A 21,107-nucleotide genomic window follows, 5' to 3' on the forward strand; every position below is an offset into this window, starting at 1 on the left:
GCCGAGTACTGTGGCTAGTGTGGTTGCTTTACTTGCAGACCTAACATTGGTAGTTGCAAAGTATCTGAGGAAATAAATCCACAGTTTCCATTTTTCATCTTGCAATTTGATTTGATTTTAGGATTTTTTTTTAAGAGCACCTGTTGACTGCTTAACTGCCCGTAGAGAGCCACAGTTGAAAATACCTGTGACAACATTAAGGGCTTGCCCCAAGGCTAGCAGCAGTAATTTATGTAAAATGGCAGAACTGTTTTACATTTCCTTTTGTAAGAGCACACGCATATATAGGTTTAATTTCATAATTCTTTTAACTTAAATGGGAGTGAATATCAGTAAGACCACAGTTTCTGTAAACATATTATAAGAATTAGAAGGCCTGCATGCAGGCAGACACGCTGTTCGGTAGAAATACTGGACAGATTGCAGATAGTGAAAATCAAAAGTAAAGGGGTGTTTCATCTAAATAATAGGAGTGAGTTTGGGCCTTTTATTTCTGCAAAAGATAAAATAATAAAAGGTCTAACATTTGATTGGTTCCTTAGTACTGAATGCTACCTTCTGTACCTACTAGTGGTTCTGGAGATGTTTGGATTATAGGTTGTAAACTGATGCCTGTAATGCTCTGGAACAAAGTTAACCTTTGAACTGGAGTACCTTCTGCTTAATGTTTTTTAAATAACATTTGGTTAATACTGCCATTTTCACTTAATCAGTTTTGAGAGTTGCAGCTATTAAAATGGAAAAGGGCTTTTGTTGGTTTTTAGTGTTTTTCAGACCCCATATATTGGTCTAATTATTTATGAAAGGACTTTAGAAGGGTAAAAAAGTTTATTGCCACAAAGTTGCTTCTTAATGAAGGGAAATTAATTCCTATGCATCAAGAGCATTTAATTACTTACTAAGTAATTAAGTTAATTTTGGTAATAATTACTTACCCAGCAGACCGTAAGTAAGTAAATGAGGTAGCAAAGGTTAGAATAATGGAGGCTTTCTCTCTTCTGAAATGGCTGCTGGCATCTTGGGGAAAAGAGAGAACTGAAATCAGAGGATATTACAGCTTCAGACTTCTTTTCCTTTCTGTCGTCTAGAGAGGATTAGACTTTCCAGGTGTATATAACCCCTTTGAGCTGGGATCACTGTTTAGTACCGAATACCTAAGGAAAAGTGAGGCAAATATCCTGCAAAGAAGCTCCAGCACTCTGTTAATTCCCCAGCGTGAAGTGGGGACCAAAAGAATTCAAAGAGGCAGTTCCAACAAAACCCAGAGTATTTTGAAAATCTCATTTTAAAAGAGCCGTACTGAAAGTATGAATTATGAAATCCAGTGACACAAAATAATCATAATAATGTCATGCAAATACTGCATGAAAGAAAGAGATAAATGCATAATTTCAGAAGCCTAGAAGAAAGAAGAGAGTCTTATTAATAAAATTATTAGAAGATGTGGTGAAACGCTGGTAGGTGGCCAGGCTATGAGACACAAATGTTGCCAAGCTTCAGATATTAAATTGTGAGGTAGCAAGGGTTTCATTACTCCTGCAGCTGGAAGCTCAACCTGGACTCATATTCAGTGCCAGAAGAGCACTGCTCCAGCACAGAGTCCATCTTTTATTATCACTAATAATAACCAGATAAATAATAGTAAGATAATCACTAATAAAAAGCTGCATCATTATATATACAGCATGTAGGTATACCTGAATTATCACCCAGATTGTAGGTAGACACAACCTTTAGTCAATTTTTTTTTTCTGTGGTTACAAAAAAGAGTTTAATTGTGGTCTGTGGTCAGCTGAAGCTGTGCAGGTGAAAAGTTAATTCCTTTTACCACCTTTCACCTATACTTATTTCCTGTACTTCTGTTTCCCTTGGCATTTCTTTTTGGCCCAACTTTGGCTAAAAACCTTCAATCTAACACAGCATTTTATAAAGGACTGCTTATGTTCTCCATATATGTTTTGTGTTTAAGTTAGAGGTGGTCTTTCCATTCTAGATTTGTACAGGACTTAGTGTATAGCTCCTAGTTACTACTAAACATCCACACTTCTCCCTTTCCCTGTGAGGTAAAGGGGAGAGCTGGGCTGAACAAGGAATCCTTCTGTCTGAGGATCCCAACCACACTCTTCATCTATGTATGTTTGCACCAGTTTAGTAGCTGATGGTAAAACATCCAAGCTGCATGCTCTGGAGCTCCACACCCTGATATCTGTTTAGAGCAGGATCCTAAGAAATTGCCTCTGTAGCCTGTTTTGTGGATTGTGCCCTGGGCAATAACACCTGATGGCTGCACCTTTGGGTGGCAGAACTGGCCCTTCATCAAGGGGACGACCTACATCCATGCTTTGCACCCAGCTGACGCCAGCCACAAGCACCCAGAGCAACCTTCTGTTGTCTGGCCCAGGCAGGTAGCAGGTAAAACCTGTTTGAAAGTTATCACTCCTTATCACCAACCTTTTGATGAGCTGTTAAGATCACCCCACTCCCTGATGATATTGTTTTCACAGGTAGGAAACGTGCTCCCTATCCATTTCTGCTTTTGTTCTGCTAGGTGGTACCACATGTGCCTATACCTTGTTTTGATGACTTTCCAACATCAGGCCAGCTGATGGATGAGATACCTTCTGAGCCCTCCTGGCCTCCATGAGGCCTGAGCTGTTTGGGTGTGTGATGGTCTGCAAGGATGCTCTGCAGCTATCTTGGGTTTCATTTGGCTCCTGTAGCTGCCTCAAGGGCTTGTGCCCTACTGCAGCTCTGACTGCTGTTGGTCATTGCTGTGCATGGCTACTGGATAGACTTGTCTTTTTCAGTTGTCATCCCTGTGATCCTTGCACTGCTCCTTGTCTTCTTTAAGGTGGACAACTGAACCTATCTAATGGATAAATACACAGGACCATATTAGCATGTGTACATCCCCAGCTGTAAGCATATGTCAAGCATATGATGCTTGTGCTTAGATTCACAGTGATTTGCTCAAGCCCCTTTAAATAAAATCTCCTTTTGTGCAAAGAGCTCTCCCCTTCATCCATGGAAGAGGATGACCTCTGGTACTGCCTGCTTTTTGCAATCTGGCTAACCTTAATACATGCATTCTCTTCATTGCCAATAGCATCCTATCCTGTCTGGTTGGATGGCCTGGAGCTCCCTGCCACAAGTGATATATCCATCACCTGTTTCCTTTTCCAATGAACATTCAGTTCTCTTAAAACATAGCCTCTGTTCAGGACAACTGCTGCTATTCACTGAGTAGCATCTTTTCCTTCCATCGTTGTCCTGGAGCTTGTTACATTTGTTGTAGTCATTTGGACACATTCAGTGGCCTGGAATACAAAAGCATGGAGCTTTTCATTGTCTAGTTATTGGAGCGGTATCCCTGCTGCAGGCAAAGAAACAATGGGCTGGAAGGGACCTCCCAGTGGAGAATAAGTCCAAGTCCCTGCTGAAAGGGATCAGATCTCATCTTAAGACAAATTTGTTTTTTTTTCCTCTCATGTGCTGTCACATATGCACATACATCTTTATATACCCATTAATCCTACTGGAAATATGGTTCAAAATCTTGTTGCTGTGATGGTTAGAAGCCATTCTAATTTTCGGCTTGAAAGATTTTCCTATCCCCTGTTGTAAGATAGGTTCCTCGTTTTCCTCATCACCTTAGTAGCACTCGATTCAGTTTGACTTAATCTTTCGTAAATCTGGATTTCCAGATCTTTTCAGAGACCTCTTGAGGACCCTGTACAGTTCAGTGTGCTGTGCCATGAATACTGCCTGGCCTTCACGGAAGTAAGTGGTTTGACGTAACCTAACGTGGTATTACTTTTTTCTTGAAGCTGTATCAGATGTTTGGGTCACACACTGGGATTAACGTACTGGTCCTTTTTTTGTCAGTGTTTATCTCTAGCTGATAGGTAGTCTCAAAGGGTTGGATTCAGCTCACGTAGGCTAAATTAGATGCTTAAACTGTATAGGGCTGTTTAAGGCTGTACTCAGAGAGCAGCGTGGCCAGGAGGCACATCATCTCAGGTGAGTGGGTTTCTGAGACAGGCAAGATGGATCATTCTCAAAGAAAAGTGTCTTTCTTGGTCTCCACTGTTCAGAGAACTAACTTTTTCTGTCTGACATTATATGAGGTGGCTTCCAGCTTCAGCACATAATGTAACACTTGTACCCATTTTTATCAGTATTCCAGTATTTTTCCACTATTCCAGTACTCAGGGTCATTGGTGGTTTGTGCAGTATCCAGTCTGTTTCAAAGAGCACTGATAATGCTGCATTTCCTGCCTCCTGGATGGGCAGGCTCTGCAGATCTTTTTCTATCACCAGATAGTTCTCCATCATCTCTCTGCTTGAAACATGTCCTTATGTTTGTCTGCAATGACAGGCAGGATCTGCAAGGCTCCCTCCTGGACTAGTGTGTGATTTCATATTTGTGAGGGGGAGGAGGAAAACAGGAAAGCCAGCAGGCCCCATGACTTCAGTTGCTTCTAGCTGGCTTGGTGCTCTGGATGTCATCTGCTTTTTGGTTAATGATGTTCTCTTCTGTGCAGTGAGACCCTCTGCACTGCTGGTCTCCCTGTAGCACACAACATCCTTTGACTAGAGTGGAGAGGACTTCATGTCTCTGGGCAGTAGTGGTTCATGGTCTAGCCCAAGTGCACGCAGATTGAATTTTTGCTTCCTCCTCCAAATTTCCTTCCTGCAGTTCTGTCTTCATCTGTCTCTAGGTTTTGTGCAGTTTTCTGATCTGGCCACCCACCCTTTCCATCACATCCTCTTACCAAAGTGTCTATTTGCAGCCTGGATCATTCGGATGTAAAGTCAATCAATGCTTTATTTTTTTATTGTCACTTCTCACCTATAGGTGCACAGGAGTTGTAATCAAAGGCTGCTTTATTCTGACAAATTAAATCCACTTGATCCAATGTAACTAGCTGCATTTCAGGTTGCTATTCAACAGCATACAAACTTTAGCAGATACAAGTCAAAGGACTCATTCTTCTGTTTGCAGTTGGCAAGTCTACTTGCTTGTCTAAAAGTTACATGTACCCAAATGCATAGACTGTGGCTTGGAAGAGGAGTAGGATGAAGGGGAGGGAGTAGGAGATATTCAGAAGCCCCAGGGTCTGTTTTTCAGCCGACTGTCCAGATGGCCAATTTTGCATGTCCTGTAAGACACACTGCAACTTGTCAGCATGGGTGTTAATTTGGATGGGTGGTCATTAGGATCCTTTCAGTCTTGCATCTAATGATCTCACTAATGAGATCACATCCTGAGCAACCCAAATATGTGCTCCGAGGGGAGTACAGAGTGGGAATTTGTCTACGACGTAGCTGAAGGCTGCAGCTGTGGTTATCCCCCGAGCCCTAACTTGTCCCTCCTGCACTGGGGGTGGAGGATAGAAAGGATGATTCCTGCTCACGTAGGTGGGGCCATGCTTCCTACAGAGGTGGACTTCACCAAAGACACTTTTCTGGTGCAGTACCAGAAGTTAGTATTACTGGAAGGAGAGCACTCATGATTTGTCCCAGTTGCATTTGACTTGGTAGAGGCAGACTTCCAACTTCAGCAGAGGATGGGGAAAAACAAAACAGCCCTTCATTCTTTAGAGAAAAGGTTTCCATATGCTTGCTTCTCTTTCCTTCTGCTTGGTTTTTTTTATCTTAGCACCATAAAAAGAGAAAGAAGCTATTTTTAGCAGAATGGTTGTAGTTACGTTTACTGTTGCCTCCTTAACCTGAAAGCTGAATTGGGGTTTAGGACAAAAAGTGTGTTGTTGAGCCTGGATGTTCAAAGCTGTCATTCTTTAAAGTATGGATGGTGATGTTTTGTGTTCTCTGAACACTGTAATACTGTTAAAAGATTGATTAGATGTTCTTAATATTTCTAAATATAAAGGAAAAATTATTTTTAAAACAAAAATCTTTGTGGTACTCTTTAGATATCAGGGTGCTCAGTTTGTTTGAAAACAAACAAACAAAAAATGAGAGAGAGAGAGAGAGAGAGAGAGAGAGAGAGAGATTTTCCCTGAAGAAGTGTCTGCACTGAAATTCACTGTTGGGGATCTCACACACAGCAAGTGTCCACACTGTTAATTATCAAAATACAATTTATGTGCAGGAATCTCAGCTACCAACCACATTCTGAATATGAGTATTTCTGCAGTTCAGTGGAGAAATTAAACAGCAGCTGGAAACATCTGTTTTAAATGCTTGATATTAGCAGATAGGCCGAACTACATGGCTGTTTAAAAGTACAGAAATAATTAGAGGTGAAACATTTGCTTTCTGTCCATTAAAAATGTATTTTAAACTACAGAAGGCTGGAATGCTTTATCTTAAAACTTAGCCCAAAAGTGTAATTTCAGCATCTGAAGTAATCTCTATTAGCAAAAGGCAAGGACTTCTGCTGCAGACTTTTCTCTGAGGCAAAACCTCTCCTGATATGTTAACATCTGAGGCTGCCATTGCTCATCACTGCCGGAGCAGAAGTCAAGATTTTCATTTCAAGTCCAGTAGGTGGCATCAAAACAGTTCTTTAAAGTTCGGTGTTTGAGTGTACATGCCCTAGGCCACAAAATGAACATAGTGTTTAAATAGAGAAAATTCCATGTAATCTCTCTCTTCCTCACAAAAAGCTTTGGTTTGAACATGATCTTACCCAAATGACATGTCTATGGTGCTTCTGAGAGCGTCACCATGCATCATATGTTATTGTAGCGCGTTATAGCTGCTTTCAGTGAACCAGAACGACTTGTAACTATTTTTATTACATTCTTACAAAAGTGATATTGCAAATTTTGCCTTTTTTTCAGCACTATGGCACTATAGTAATCTGCATGCATACTGTAGCAGACATCAAAAACAGAAATCAAGTTTGGTACATTCAAGGAAAAGGTTTTTTTTAATTAAAACAATATATCTGTCACAGAACACCAACGCAACAAGGCTGAAGTCTAGAAAATCTCTGTTACACTGCAGCCTAACTCATGGGTCTGTTAGGACCTCTGCCGAGGCTGAAAGATGTCTTTGTGCTAGTGGGAGTATGAGCGTGATCGTGCTGCTTCTCTGTCTCTCTGCCTGTGATCTTGTCAGCATTATTTCTCCAAGTCTGTGGAAATTACTAGTGATGAAGACTCCTCTTAGGTCTTTAGTGAAAACACTTTATTCTCTTAAAACAAAGGTTCTGCATTGAGAAAACTGACTCTGAGATTTGTATTGTTTAAAATCATGATAATATGAGATAATATCAGACTTGCTTTGAACGTGCATAAACAAGGAAAGAAAAATGGATGGCTTCATCTCCTGCCTGCATTTCAGTGTGATGGGTTTGGGCAGAGCGGCCTGAGTGGAAGGAGTATTAACCACAGCCACAAAGCCCTGGCCAACTTGTCAGCTCTGCAGGAAGCAGTTAAATGGTGCAGCAACCGCCAAGTGGCTGGCCACATAAATAATTTACCTTTTGTGATAAGGACATACTTCTGATATTGTTTTTAAGAAATTTAATGACCATTTCATTTCAGGAAGGAGTGGCGCATGCATGACCAGGCTCTTAAAAAATGTCTTGGAGGCATCATGGTGAAGCAGAGGGCAGCGGGATTTTGTCTCGGGGTCGGGAGGAGAGGGGACATACGGGCAGCTCCTCTCCCCTTTCTCCTTAGTCACGTCGCAGTGTGTGATAGCCCTTCCCAGTGGGGTAGCAGAGCCTGATGCAGAGTTGCTGTTGCGTGCGCAGAGGCTGCGCAGGGCCGCAGTGGGCACCGGCACGTGGTGGGCTTGGTTTAGCTGTGTTGGTGCAGAACGAGCGAGTCCGTAGAAGGAATTAAAGCAAAACAGCTGCTGTTCTCGAAAGTCGCGCCCAGGCTCATTTCACAACAGCATCCTACTTTTGACCCAAGCTCACAACTGCTCCTAGTTTTTCAGGCAATAGTTTTGAGCCTGCTGCTGTTGCTCCTTTTCTTTGACTGGACACCAAATGCACTGTGAAAAAGGAGAGGAGAGCTGTGAGGGTGGTATGAGAAGGACAAGCACACAAAAATTGTCTGATAGCTGGGGATCAAATGAGGCATTTGCAGGAAAATTTCAGTGAAGCCTGAGATCGCCAGCTGAGCGGAATAGGAAGGAGGCAGATGCGCGAGGGTGTTCCCAGTTGGCCAGCTCTTTCCCTCCCAGTAGGCAATGGTTCTGCTCCACTTGCTGCATAAACCTGCCTTTTAGCCAGAATAAATACAAGAAAGGAGGTAACGTAGCGCCCTTGCATTGAAGGAAAAAATGGAATTGGAGTTCAGCTTTAGGGAAGAAAAAGAAGATGATGTACTCCTTGTTCTCCTTTTTATTGTAGCCTCAGAAGGTTGTATAATTATATAAAAACAAACAAAAAAGCCTTCTCCACTCCTCCTGAAATGTTTTTTCCCTCAAACCTTCAAAAGGAAACAAAAAGTTCAGGACAAACAAATTATGCTCTCATCAAAATTTTGGATGCCTAAAACATTTGAGGTCAAACCTTAGAAAAATGATTCCTGAGAAGTGTGGACAGAAACTGTTACAAATTTTGACAACCGTTCCAGAGGCAGAGCAGCTACGATTCAGGGAGGGCCCAAACTGCCAGGTTGGGAATGGCATGCTGTGCATGACTCCTCCTCACTAAAGGCACTGTCATTACCCTTTCACTATAAATGAGGGTGCTTAGACAACTGATCTCTCCAAAGCTACTCAGAAAAGCAGAGCTGCTGAATCAAAGCAGCAGCAGCTCCAGGAACTGAATATGGTTCCTTTGTGACCCTATTTAATATCCTGCGCATAAGGTCCTGCTGCCTCATGAAATTAGTTTAAGACATGATGGTGCTTATGCCTGTGAGCTTAAGCAATAGTGTAAAGAAGGGTGTGGAGAGTTTTTTCCTTTTCCTGGTATCTTTGAATGAGACCCAACACGAAAAGCAAAAAACAAACAAAAAAACCCGAAGAGTGTGGAACGGTGAAAAATTAATGAAAACAGGGAGTGTAGGCTAATAATCCCATTAAGTAATGGCACATGGTTACAGAGAGGTGTAATAAGTTGATGCTGTCACAATATACAACCCCCTGCCTAGTGCTCTGAAGGCTCTGAAAGAAAGCTTTTATGCACAGCTTGAAATTTATCTCATCTGCAGCAATGGTTGTCATCATTGTTTGATTAATGAACTCACTAAATCCCAGCATTACTAGAAAAAGCATGTTGACCCCCTGACTGATCACAATTAGAATGTAAATGCCACTTATTCGAGACACTGGTTAGACATACATTTCAGCAGCAAAACAGCATAAATCACAGCTTTGCATTTTGATGACTTGGCCCACTTTGCCAGCAAGGTTTGGATGTTAAGAGAATGTCCCACCAATTGCAGGTGGAGCTCAACTTGCAACATTACCTATGCTTATACCAGCATTTACCTGATCATTAAGATTATAATCAGTTTGGAAACACAATCTTCCACTGAACCAACAGCAAGGCTCCCTTTGACTTCACTGGAATTAAGATTTCACCTTGGGTCATCACAAAGCACAACAGTGAGGAAGTTAATTAAACTAGTGCATGTACCAAGCACAGCTCATTGTAATACATCCCCGAATGGCACTGTGGAGGGAGTTTTAATCTCAGGATAGCTGTGCTGTCTTCTTTTTAGTATTAACAAATGGACAGGCGGGCCTTTTCTGAGTCTCTCACTGCCGTATCATGTTCCTGCAGAGTAAGATATTGAGACACAGTCTCACTTCTGTGTTAAAAAAAAAAAAAAAAAAAAAAAATCCACCCGTTATTGGAGAGTACATTGTCATATGATGATGGCATCATTCAGCTATCGTGCTGCTGAATCTAGAGCTATAAAGCTATTTTAGTGTCCTGAGTCACGCTTTTTGAGTGTGGGTGTCAACATGGCAGACCCTCTGTTTAGAAACTTGAACAAAGACCTTTGGCATGTGTCACTAATGCTTTTTTATCCAGTAGAAATTGTAGCTCCCTGGATTAGATGAGCTGAGTTATGAGAACAGTGTTGTCTCCTGTAAGCCAGAATGGAAGTTGATGTATCCAAAGTGATTTTAGCTGGCTGTATTCATCCTGGTTTCCTTGCCAGGCCAAAGTATTCATGCTCTGGGCTTTCAGCTAAGGTTACACAAAACTGACTGTGTTGTCTTTGAGCTGCTGGGTCAAAACACGTCAAGTTCTGAATCGGATTTGGTGTTCGAGATCCTTGCAGTCACTTCAGCAGGGACTGCTTGCTGTTGTTACCCTAAGCAAAGGTTTAATAACCGCTTGTGCTATTGTGTGGGCTACCATAATTTTTCTCTCTTTACTTGCCTCCAACTCTGCAAAACAGAAAGAAATGGAGCATTATCTGTCCCCACTGCGGCTAGTAGAAACTCAAACGGTTTGTCCTCCTTCTGCCTCCTGCGCAGAGTTCAACCCCCATGGGACTAAATGGCTTTCAGCCTCCTAAAGCTAGATGTGGCTCACCCCCTTCATAGCTCTGCCTGCTTGAGCCACTGCTGCCTCCCTTCTGCTGCGAAGCAAGGTGGTTACCGTAACCACAGGGGACAGCAAAGCAGGGTAGGTGCCCTCAGCTGCACTGGCTAGAGGCTGGGCTCCCTGCATTGCGCAGAATGCAACTCAGATGGTAGGACGTGATTAATGTCCCCTCTATGTTGCGTGGGAGGGAGACAGAACAAAATGTAAAGATCAGCAGCCTCTTGGACTTCAGAGGAGTGTTTAACACTGGCAGGACTGGCCAATAAAAGCACTTCAAAAACCCCAAATGAACAAACTAGTCATCTTAATGGTTAGAGCTGTGTGTTGGAACACTGCTGGCTACAGCAACACTTAATCTCCCATTTTATTCATTTCATCAGTGTTCAAATTGTTTGCTTTTGTTATAGGTTACTAGCAGACTGAGCAGCATAAAGAGAAAAGGATGAGAGATTGGCTGTTGGCTATTTTATCCATCGTAAAAAGAGAAAAATAGTAGTGCTGTAGTAAATTTTCATCCCAAGTAGTGGTGAGATGCTTAAGAAGTTTGCACTTAGAAACAAGACATGTGGTTGCTTCCGTAACCTCTCCAAGGCTGCCAGTCCCTCAGCTTCCTGGTAGCCTATTTGTCATCCCAGTTTAATAACAATTTGGGACACATTGCCTGCTTCGCTTCTGTATTTGTCATGGTAACATGCCTGTCTGCATCTGGATCTCTGACTCTACCTTATGGACATTTCCCCAGAAAAGCGGACTGGGGCTGCTGTGTCTGACTCCCTGAAATTTACTGTCACCAAGGCAATGTGGGATAAAACAAAGCAATGGCCACGTTTCCTTAGCTCCAGCAGGAAGAGTTAGAGCCAAAATTTTAGTATTTAATGTCCAAGAAAATATAGTACTTGAACAGGAAAAGTTTATCCTGCTGTCACTCTTGATCACATAGCTCTCTGAATGTTACATTAATCCTGATGAGATAATTTATTTTTCCCATCAAAGGCTGAATGAATGAAAACATCAAATTGTTTATAGGAACTGCTTTTCTGGACATGTGTGGTGTATTTCCCAAATGTAGCAAACTTAGTGTGAGATTATATCTTTACTGACTTAGGTTAATGGTTTAAATTCCTCCATAATAAATTATTTAAGATCCCAAAGTATACATTGAATGATTTTACACCTTACAGTGTTAATGCTACTTTCCATTTGAAAAGCCTCCACAGGTTGTGATGCAGTGGAAGCATCGCATGTGGCATTTTTTGCCTGGGACAGATTTCACTCAAGCATTTATGTATATGCACAGAACTAATATCTCCTTCACCCCCTGAATAAAATAAAAGCTGACTTTTCCGTTCTTGTGTAACTCTGTATTATTATGGCTGAGAACATCTGTTTTATAAATGAATACTTAATATATTGCTTTTTCTGTCCTACCAGTTTTCCTAGACCAGTGTTTGTTCTAGGTTTTGGGAAGTCATCGGTCCCCTTTTAGGTTGGTGGCTTCTTGCAGAGGCCTGCCACGTGGCATGGCAGAGCCGGGAGCACCCTGAGTGGGAGCAGGTTCCCAACGCGTGCAGCTCGGTGCCACAACCGCCTTCCTCCTTGCACAGCCACTGGGACTGGGCACAGGCTACGGCATGATTTTGCACAGGGTTTTGCACCGCATCGCACAGAAGACAGGGTATATGTTAACATCCTTTGAGAAAAAACGGTGGTGTCATGTATTTAGTTCTGTTTTGAAGCGCACATGCTAGCAGCGTTGGCAGTCATCTCATTCTTATGAAATACACAGTAGTTTTCAGCCAAATATCATTCTTGTTGTAAACGATACAGCACTACAAAGCAGTGCTCTGAGTAGGAGGAAAAATACAAAAGTAGCTTTTATGACCAGCTCTCATTTTTGCCACTTACAAAACAAGACTTAGCTAATACAGTGGTCCAGCTGTTTTAGCATTTCTAAAAGTTTTTATTCCGAGGCAGTGTATAAGGCAATAGGCTTTTTTGTTACCACAAAAGCTAGTAGTTTCACAATAGCAAAGGCAGAAAGTAGCAGTGAGTTATCAGAGGAGACTCCTTCAGGTTGACACGGGGAGTAAGAGCATTTATCGAGCCAGACGAGGACCATTCCTCTTACGTTCCTTGAACTCCATGGCAGAAAACTGCTCGCTCCAGACTGGATGCTCATTTCCAGATGTAGAGCTCTTTGTGAAGGTGAGGTTTTTAACACAATCTACCAGCAATGTTTGTTTATGGAAAACTTTTTGCTCTATTTGAGATTAATTTGTTAGCATTGAGTAAAGTGAAAGAGCAAGCAGAACTGGTTTCATTACTGCATGTCATTTGGTTATATAAAGCCCACCTGCAAGCATAATGAACTAACCCATTAACTAAGTAAATGACACACTGGATTTTTTACTTGTACCTGTAAAGTAAGTTTTAAAACTGCATACTCTAGGAGAAACATGAGAAAAGCCTGAAAAATCAGACCTCTCATCTCTTGCAACACCATCGTGTAAAGCCTAACGTAGCCCATAACGACTACACAAGGTTTCACCTCATTCTAATGCAACCTCTAAGCAAAATGCAATACAAAGTAAATTAGAGAAATGCTTCTGTGGCGACACGTATGGTGAGTTGCAGCCTCTGTGCTTTACACTAACACATGATGATTTGCATAGCCAAAATGAAAGATCATCATTACAGGTGCACGCAGGAGGAGCAGTTACATGACTCGGGTACAGTCACGCTTAAGTACGAAAAGTGGGAGCTCTGGTTCTAGAACTAGGAGATGGCCTGCGCCTCAGCACACGGGGCAACCGCATGCTCTCCTCCCCTGCTTTGCACTTCCCTCATCTACTGGCTGTAGTTATGTGGCATTTGTGCTTCATTAGTCAGCAGTTCAGCAAAGCGCCGGGACCTGCATGTTCAGCTGAAGCAAGGCCATTGTGCAACTTCCTTCCCTCTCCCTGGGCCCCTGCAATTGTTCAGTTTAAAACACTTTATTATTTGATTTATTCTGTTTATTCCCTTAAGTGCTTCAGGCATTACTTCTCAATTTATGCTGGTAAAGCTTTTTATACCTGTTTCCTGTGATCGTAAACTGATTTAAACTTTTTTAATCTTGCAGTGATTTAGGTAGACAAATGAGGTGGAGACTTTTACCCTTGGAAAGAATGCTGTGATTCCAATTTTGTTTTATAACTTATGACAACATTCATTACACATTTTGATGAAAAAATACATCTCCAAGATGATAGGATTATTCGTATCTATGTGCATGTTGGGAGAAGGCTATAAAGAAACTTTGCGTGAAAATACATAGTAGTAGAGACGAGTAACATGTTATACATACTCACAGCAGATCTGGATTTTCTGCTTTTTTACTCTGTCTGCTATCACAATTCACTATTATAGATATATGTATACTTTTTTTTTTAATTGTAGGCTGGCAGTGATGGGGAAAGTATTGGAAATTGCCCATTCTCTCAACGTCTCTTTATGATTCTGTGGCTAAAAGGTGTCATATTTAATGTCACAACCGTGGATTTGAAAAGGTGAGATTACAATAGGAGTCATCATTTTTCAGAGCAACTTTACCAAAATGGTGATTTTAAAGGGTGGATCTCTTCTGACAGATTTGAAAAGCACATGCAAGTTAGCAGACATTATTTACACTGTGCCTTGGTATTATGACAGCAGTTTGTATGCGTGATCCCTCTTTAATGTTCACCAATATAAAGTGGACTAACTCCTTTGAAGCATTTGAGATATTAATCTCTTTTGCAGTAGGTCTCATAACAACATAAGACTGCAGTTTTAGCTTTTCAGAGCACATTCAGGTATAGACTAGCTAATTCTCGCAACACTAGTGTGAGGCAGCTGGCTATGTTTTATTTTAGATGTAAGACAGATAGTAATCTAGTATTTTGAGGTTAAAATTCATTGTAAAGTTCATTGCAATTACGTATAAAAATTGAAAATGTAGTTCCCGTCGTGATTAACCCAGTCTCTTTCCTCGCATTAGAAAACCTGCGGACTTGCAGAACCTAGCGCCGGGAACGAACCCCCCCTTCATGACGTTTGATGGTGAAGTGAAAACCGATGTCAATAAGATTGAGGAGTTCTTGGAAGAAAAGTTAGCGCCGCCCCGGTACTGTATCCCCAACCACTTATTTTGCTTTTAGCTCCTCATAACCCTTGACAGAAGGTCAGTGGCAGAGTCCCCTTTGGTTTCAGCAGCTCGAGCCCTTGATTAGCTTCATGAGTTATAATGTGCATGTGAAGCTTAGGAGGGGCCGGTCCAGCCACTGCAGTTGAACTTGTTGGGAGCGATGACTCCGAGGGCAGTGAAACACAGCTGAGGCCTGGTGCTGTGGAAGGGCTGGCCCTGGGGTTTGCCTTGGGCCGCTGGTTGCGCTCTTCCCACTGCCTTCGCCTTTACCCCACGTTTGTTATGCCACTACAGTCATTCCCAAGGCATGAAATCCATCCTGCTGCAGCAAGTATATGCAGAAATCTGCATACCATTGCGGAAACCTGACCTCTTTTCCTCCATTTGTGTGTGTTTGAGGTTTCCCTCTTCACACTGTACAAATAATTGCGCTTACTGGGAACAAGTAGTTAAAACACTAGTGAAAGCCACCTGCATCCTAGAAGTCCTGGGGCAAAGACCATCGAGGCTCATTTTGAGTGGCTAGGTGGGCCAACCTCAGTACACACCAGGGGCTGGGTTTGGGACTTGTCCTTCCCGCCCGGCAGCTCTTCCCACTTCTCCCAAAACTAGCTGTCCCACCACTAGCAGCATCTTATCCCTCACCCACTTCTCCTCCAGGACAGCAGCTCTCCTCCGCGACGCTCCCATCTCAAGCAGCTGAACTGACTTCAGCCATGCTAGTAGCCATTCCCCTTCACTTTTTCCCTCCTGTTTGCCCGTGGCAACAACAGCTCTTGGCCTGGCCACACCAAGCTTGCTCACACGTGACTGGGAGAGGCAAGGAGGCTGACAGGAGCAGCACTCAGTGCTGCCAGGGACTTTTCCTCCTCGCAGCAGGAGCCACCCTCTGTTCAGCCGTGGCTCATCCCCACTGGAGGCAGCCTGGAAGAAGCTTTGGGTTGTCTGGGTGGCATTTGCAGCATGAATCGCCATTTCCCGTCTCCCTCGAGAAAAGGAGATGAGCCATGTGGTTTAGGTATGGGCCAGAGGCCATACTGGCCAAGTGATCTGTAGTTTAAGATGGTTCCCTCCAGAAGCTCTGTGTAATCATACGTTGTTTGCAAAGGGGTGATGCTGCAGTTTAAATGATGTATATTAAATAATTAATGGAAATTAAAAAAATAGTGGCTAGTCACGTAACTTTTTTTGTTTCTTTTAATTCCTTAGGTATCCCAAACTTGCACCAAACCACCCTGAGTCTAACTCTGCAGGAAATGATGTGTTTGCAAAATTCTCTGCATTCATAAAGAACCCAAGAAAAGATGCTAATGAAAGTATGTGCTATATAGTCTTTTCATTGGCCCTGGTGGTTTCTGGAACAAATTAGACTGTACAGTTCTAGCATACTGTGCTGTAGATATCCCATTTGCAACTTAGGGTAAGCAGTCATTTCCCAGAGCATAAAAGCTTTGGAAATCTGGGCCTGTTCCCTCTCTCAGCTGGGGATTCCCAAAGTTAGTTTGCTCAGGTACCACTGACAGCATGGGAGCACCAGCTCCAGCTCCTCCCTGGTTATTCAGCTCTCAGGCCCGTAACACTGCATCTTCCCTGTGCCTCTGCTACAAGTGCTGTCTCCTCAAAGTAGGACCTTAGCTTCAGGTTTGCCACCCACCATCCTCCTGTTGCCTTTCTCCTCTGTTTGTGTCAGTAATGAAGGCTCTAACCCCATGGCTCTACCTTCCCATGCACATATTTGAAGTAGGACCCTCACTGTACATTAACTTCTCTGTCCTCCAGTTCAGAGTCCTGTTTCCCTTGCTGTTTCCTTCTCCCCTCATCACAGTTGCGCGCTGGCACTGCTAGCCTAGGTAAACTGCAGCCACCCTTGCCAGCCCCTGCTGCCTCCACCCCACTACTCTGCACGGAGAGCACAGCACCTGCAGGTGGGTTTCCTGTGCTCTCCGGAGCAGCACCTTGCTGCCGTCACCCCAAGCTTCACCATCTCTGGCCCTGCTGCCATGCCACTCTGTGCAGACACCCCCCGTAAGTGTTTCAGGAGCTGTTTTTGGCTAAGCAGACCCAGTTTGGTTTTCTCAGAACCAAACAGAGCTGCTTATAGCTCTTATCCCAGCATTAGGTTTTAAGCTTAGGATAAAGGAATTGGAGAAGTTGGCATCGTGGGGTGTCTGTAAGCTGGACTGGTGCCAGGGAACAGAAGGCAAGAGTTGCCTGTCTGCTGGGTGTCAGGAGAGACCTTAGCACAGTCTTGAATGACCTTTTTATTGTCTTAACCTAGATTTGGAAAAATCTTTGCTTAAAGCCCTGAGGAAGCTGGACAACTACTTAAATAGCCCCTTGCCGGATGAAATTGATGCTTACAGCACCGAGGAGATCACTGTTTCCAGCCGGAAGTTCCTGGATGGAGATGAGCTCACCTTAGCAGATTGCAACCTCCTACCAAAGCTCCATATAATTAAGGTTTGCATTTGCATTTCAGCATTTTGAAGAGGAGGGAAACACAGAAGCCCAAGTTCACTTCTAGAAGGCAGAGGACTCCTGTATCTTTTCTGAAGCTGCACAGTAGCTGTCTAAATGCAGAGACAATGAATGCTAATACACAAGGCCATTTTATTAGAGCAAAGCTAGGCAGATCCTCAGATTGACGACTCTACAGTTAGAATATCTGGTTTCATGTTTGGGTCATGACTGCACTCTCTAAGCATCGCACAAGTATTAAATGAGTACGGTACTATATTCAGTGCCATAGAGAAATGTTTTCATTTGCATTTCACATGCAGAGTGCCATGGAACAGTAAGATTAAATGAGTGTTGTCCATGCCAATTCAAGAAGTCAGCAATTGGAGAGGTTTGAACCTCTCCCAACCCAAAACTCCTGCTTTGCTGAACATGACCAGTAATACCAGTAACACTGGCCAGGGACCCAGCACCCTTCCAACCAAGGCTCCCAGCCCCTTTTTGCAGGGCTATGGAGTATCCACACACCTCTAGCAGTGCTGGGGACCAAGGTGTCTGGGCTTTGCTAGAGCCTGTCCGAAGGCTGCTCTGGAGCCAACCAGGCTCTGGAAGAGAAAAGGCCACTTTGGAAATTCATCTGGTGTCTATGCAAACAAGGTCACTTCAGAAAGTTGCAGTTTTGACTACTGTTTTGTCAGAGGAGGAGTGGATTGAATTGTTTTCTGATAGCTTTGTGAGTGAAAACTATCCCAGGAGACCTCATGGTTGAAACTAGTCCACAGACAGCAGCAAGAGAACACAAGCCCTTTCCCACTCCATGGGACACCTTTTAGAGGTCAGGCATGCACACAGCCAAACATAACAGGTAGGGGGGTCAACAGGGCCCATGCAAAGGGAATGGCCTTATGTCAGATGAACGTCTAAAGGATGGTGGAGGATGAATGTCAAGCCGTCCTTGCTGATCCATAGGGAAGTGTTAGGTAACAGCCAATAGTTGTTTTCCCTAGCCATGTGAAATTTAGTATTTTAAGTTTTTTCTTTCTGTTTTAAGTGAAAGTTTCCAACTGTGGGCCAGTTTATTACTGTAAGAGTATTCTGTTAATTCTAGTTTATGCTAGTTCTCTTGCTGTTTTGAGCTCCATCTCCTCCAGGAGGTGTGGCCTACTGGCATAACTCTAGCAGAATATTTATACTAAATAAATCCCTTTGAGTGGGTTAGCTAGCTAGCTAGCTTTCTTTGTCCCATGTCTTCTGTTTCTTTTTTTGTCTTTTCTCCTTTGCCCCCACCAAAAAGTGTATTGTAAATATGAAAGACTTGTGAATGGAAAATTAAAAATGTGTATAAAGAGCAGATTTATTTTATGCAGATCATGTATGTAATATTCTTTTTCTTTTTTTCTTTTAATAAAAGGTTGTTGCAAAAAAATACAGAAACTTTGAGTTTCCACCTGAAATGACAGGGATTTCAAGATACTTGAACAATGCATATGCAAGAGATGAATTTACAAACACTTGTCCTGCTGATCAAGAAATTGAGTATGCATATTTGGATGTTGCAAAGAGAATGAAGTAAATGGAAGATGCTTCTGTTTTTCTTTACTTCTGAGGTTTAGATGGGCACCAGCCAAGATGGCAAAAAGAAAAAAAGAACCTGTACACTCTGCAGTGTAAGTTCTGTCACTGGCCAATTCTTCTTTTATAGTAATTGTATAGCATTATTTGCTCATTCTTAAATTATACATGTATATGTTTGTGTCTCTGTACAGATGTATACACACACAAATGTGTGTACTGCATTCCAAGTTAAAGGCATCAGATCAATATTAAACCATTTCTTGAAGTTAGGGGAACAATGTAGGTCATGCAATTATAGAAAAATTACAGACTATGCTAAATTACTGGATTTGGGGAAGAAATAGCCCTGTTTCTCACACATATTTAACCTGTCATTATTGCTGCCTCTGATTTCTGTTTCATATTTGTTGCCAAACTTCACAGTTACCGGGAAGGTTTCTGTTTGCTTCTCCATAAGCATCGGAGGGCTGCAAGCCAATGCTTGGCATGCCCGCAGCACCCTGGCTTATCCAGGAGAAAGGCCAGCTGGTAGGTGGAACCATACCTGCCTTCCCAGAAGCCCTCTCCTCTCTGCTAGAGACCTGTAGAGCAGGTTGACGAAGAACAACTCCTTTGCACATCGCATGAGTCCTTCTTCAGTATTTATCCTGCCTTCTCCTTTCTCAGGGTTGCATGACCCACCCAGCCTCCTCCAGTCCTAGAGGAGGACAGTCTTGGAGAGTCCCATCAAAAAGGGGAACACAGACTGTCCCTGGCCTGTAGACTATTTAATAATAAATATTTGACAAGGGAGGCTTGCTTATCACTGTAGAGACAAGGAATGGGAGAACATCTGTTCCCAGCTACTGAGGTAGGGTTGCTCTTTCCTGTCTTTCCATGTCTCCCATTTATTTTGAAAAGCAAAGAAGAGGAGAAGAGCTAAGACAGGAATAGTCCTTTCTCACTCTCTCCTGCTGGTTGAGCTTCAGTGTGCTGGATTTCCCAGGGCAGTTTTTAGGCCTTCATCTCTGAGAGCTTTACAGCTGATCAGAGAGGTATCTAACCAGGGACATGATAGACATTGCTCCTGCCGTAGGTGGGGGTTGCATCACATGAGCCCTTCCAGCCTTTCAGGAATCTGTGTTCAAGGCAGTCAATACTGGTGAGAAATACCTTCTAGCCTTGCATCTGGGAATGCACCGTTAGAGATGTTTGGCCTGTGAGAAGGTACATCCCCAGCTGCTTTCTGCTGAGCAGGCCCTCAGCAGGCAACTAGGAGTAGAGGGTTCAATACTTTAGTCATAGGGTCATTTTTTTGCCTGTGTGTACAAAATTGATGTGAAAATGGCTAAAAAAACCCCTATTTTGACATCTATATCCACAAAGAGACTGTTATAGAATAGTCATTCATCTTTGCCCATGTCAAACATAGGCCTACTTTCTTACAAAGCATTACCTATGGTAATGGTAGGTGTCAGGTGTATTGTAGCTGCAATGTTTTGCTCCTACACACTACATATATACACACACATCATCCTATACACAACAGCTGTGAGTTCTGATGCAAATGTCCTATCACAATTGTTTGTAAACAGCGTTAAATACAGAGTTTTAATTTGTCTTCTTTAGAGAACAGACACAATATCTTTCCCCTCCCTCCCTCAGTTCTGAATTTGTATATTGGGGATGATAGCTGAGCAGTCACTCATCAAATATTACTAACTGCTACTTTGTATTTTCAAATATATATATATATATAAATGTATAAGACATAAAATCTGTATACTCTTTTCATATGCCTTATAAATTTAAATATAAAATACACAAATCCGTAAGTAACTTGAGCAGTGTCCTGTCTTTATTTCCTTGATAATTTCCTGGCAAGATGCATTGTAAGAGTGGCCTGGATTTTAAGAAATAAGAGGCAAAGTTTAACCAAACTTTGATTTGTCTTTGAAGAATCACCTCTGTTGCAGACCTGCAGTCAGAGCTGGGGAACAACAGATACCTACCAGCTGTGTCTTTTACTGCTGAATAAAAAAAAGATAGGGCCATAATCCGTGGCCTCAAAGCCAACTGGCACAAACTGTCCCACACCTATGCTGGTTAGGGCTGGCCCCTTCTGTAACAGTTTTGCCTTGGAGAGAACTACCTGGGTTGCCCCAAAACACCCAGAGATTGTCCACACTGCTCACGCAGATGTCCAAGTGCACAAGCCCACTCCCTGGCCCGCTCCTCTCTCTCAGTATGAATGTAGTTATGGCTGTTTATAACCAGTAAATAAAGCAGACTCTGGCCTGCTCTCTGGCCCCGAGAGCATGTAGTAATGCATGGTTCACATCCACACAGCCAAACTCTACCTCCTGGAAAGAGGGCACCCACGCTGGTGGTGGGGAACAGCACTGATCTCCAAATCAGGCCTGCATGTTGATGAGG

General features: G+C 42.8%; 1 protein-coding gene across 1 annotated transcript in view; it reads left to right on the forward strand.

Annotated features, from left to right (window-relative positions):
* Window positions 1-20,510, forward strand: part of CLIC6 (chloride intracellular channel 6) — a 33,630-nt gene extending 13,120 nt beyond the window's left edge. The window contains exons 2-6 of the mRNA XM_026121509.2: window positions 13,934-14,043; window positions 14,514-14,639; window positions 15,870-15,976; window positions 16,939-17,120; window positions 18,529-20,510. Of these exons, the coding sequence (XP_025977294.2) occupies window positions 13,934-14,043; window positions 14,514-14,639; window positions 15,870-15,976; window positions 16,939-17,120; window positions 18,529-18,690 (687 nt within the window). The 3' untranslated portion in view covers window positions 18,691-20,510. The remainder of the gene's footprint in view (window positions 1-13,933; window positions 14,044-14,513; window positions 14,640-15,869; window positions 15,977-16,938; window positions 17,121-18,528) is intronic.
* The last annotated feature ends 597 nt before the right edge of the window (window positions 20,511-21,107 follow it).

This window comes from Dromaius novaehollandiae, chromosome 1, assembly GCF_036370855.1.
Source record: "Dromaius novaehollandiae isolate bDroNov1 chromosome 1, bDroNov1.hap1, whole genome shotgun sequence".
NCBI classification, from domain to species: Eukaryota; Metazoa; Chordata; class Aves; order Casuariiformes; family Dromaiidae; genus Dromaius; species Dromaius novaehollandiae.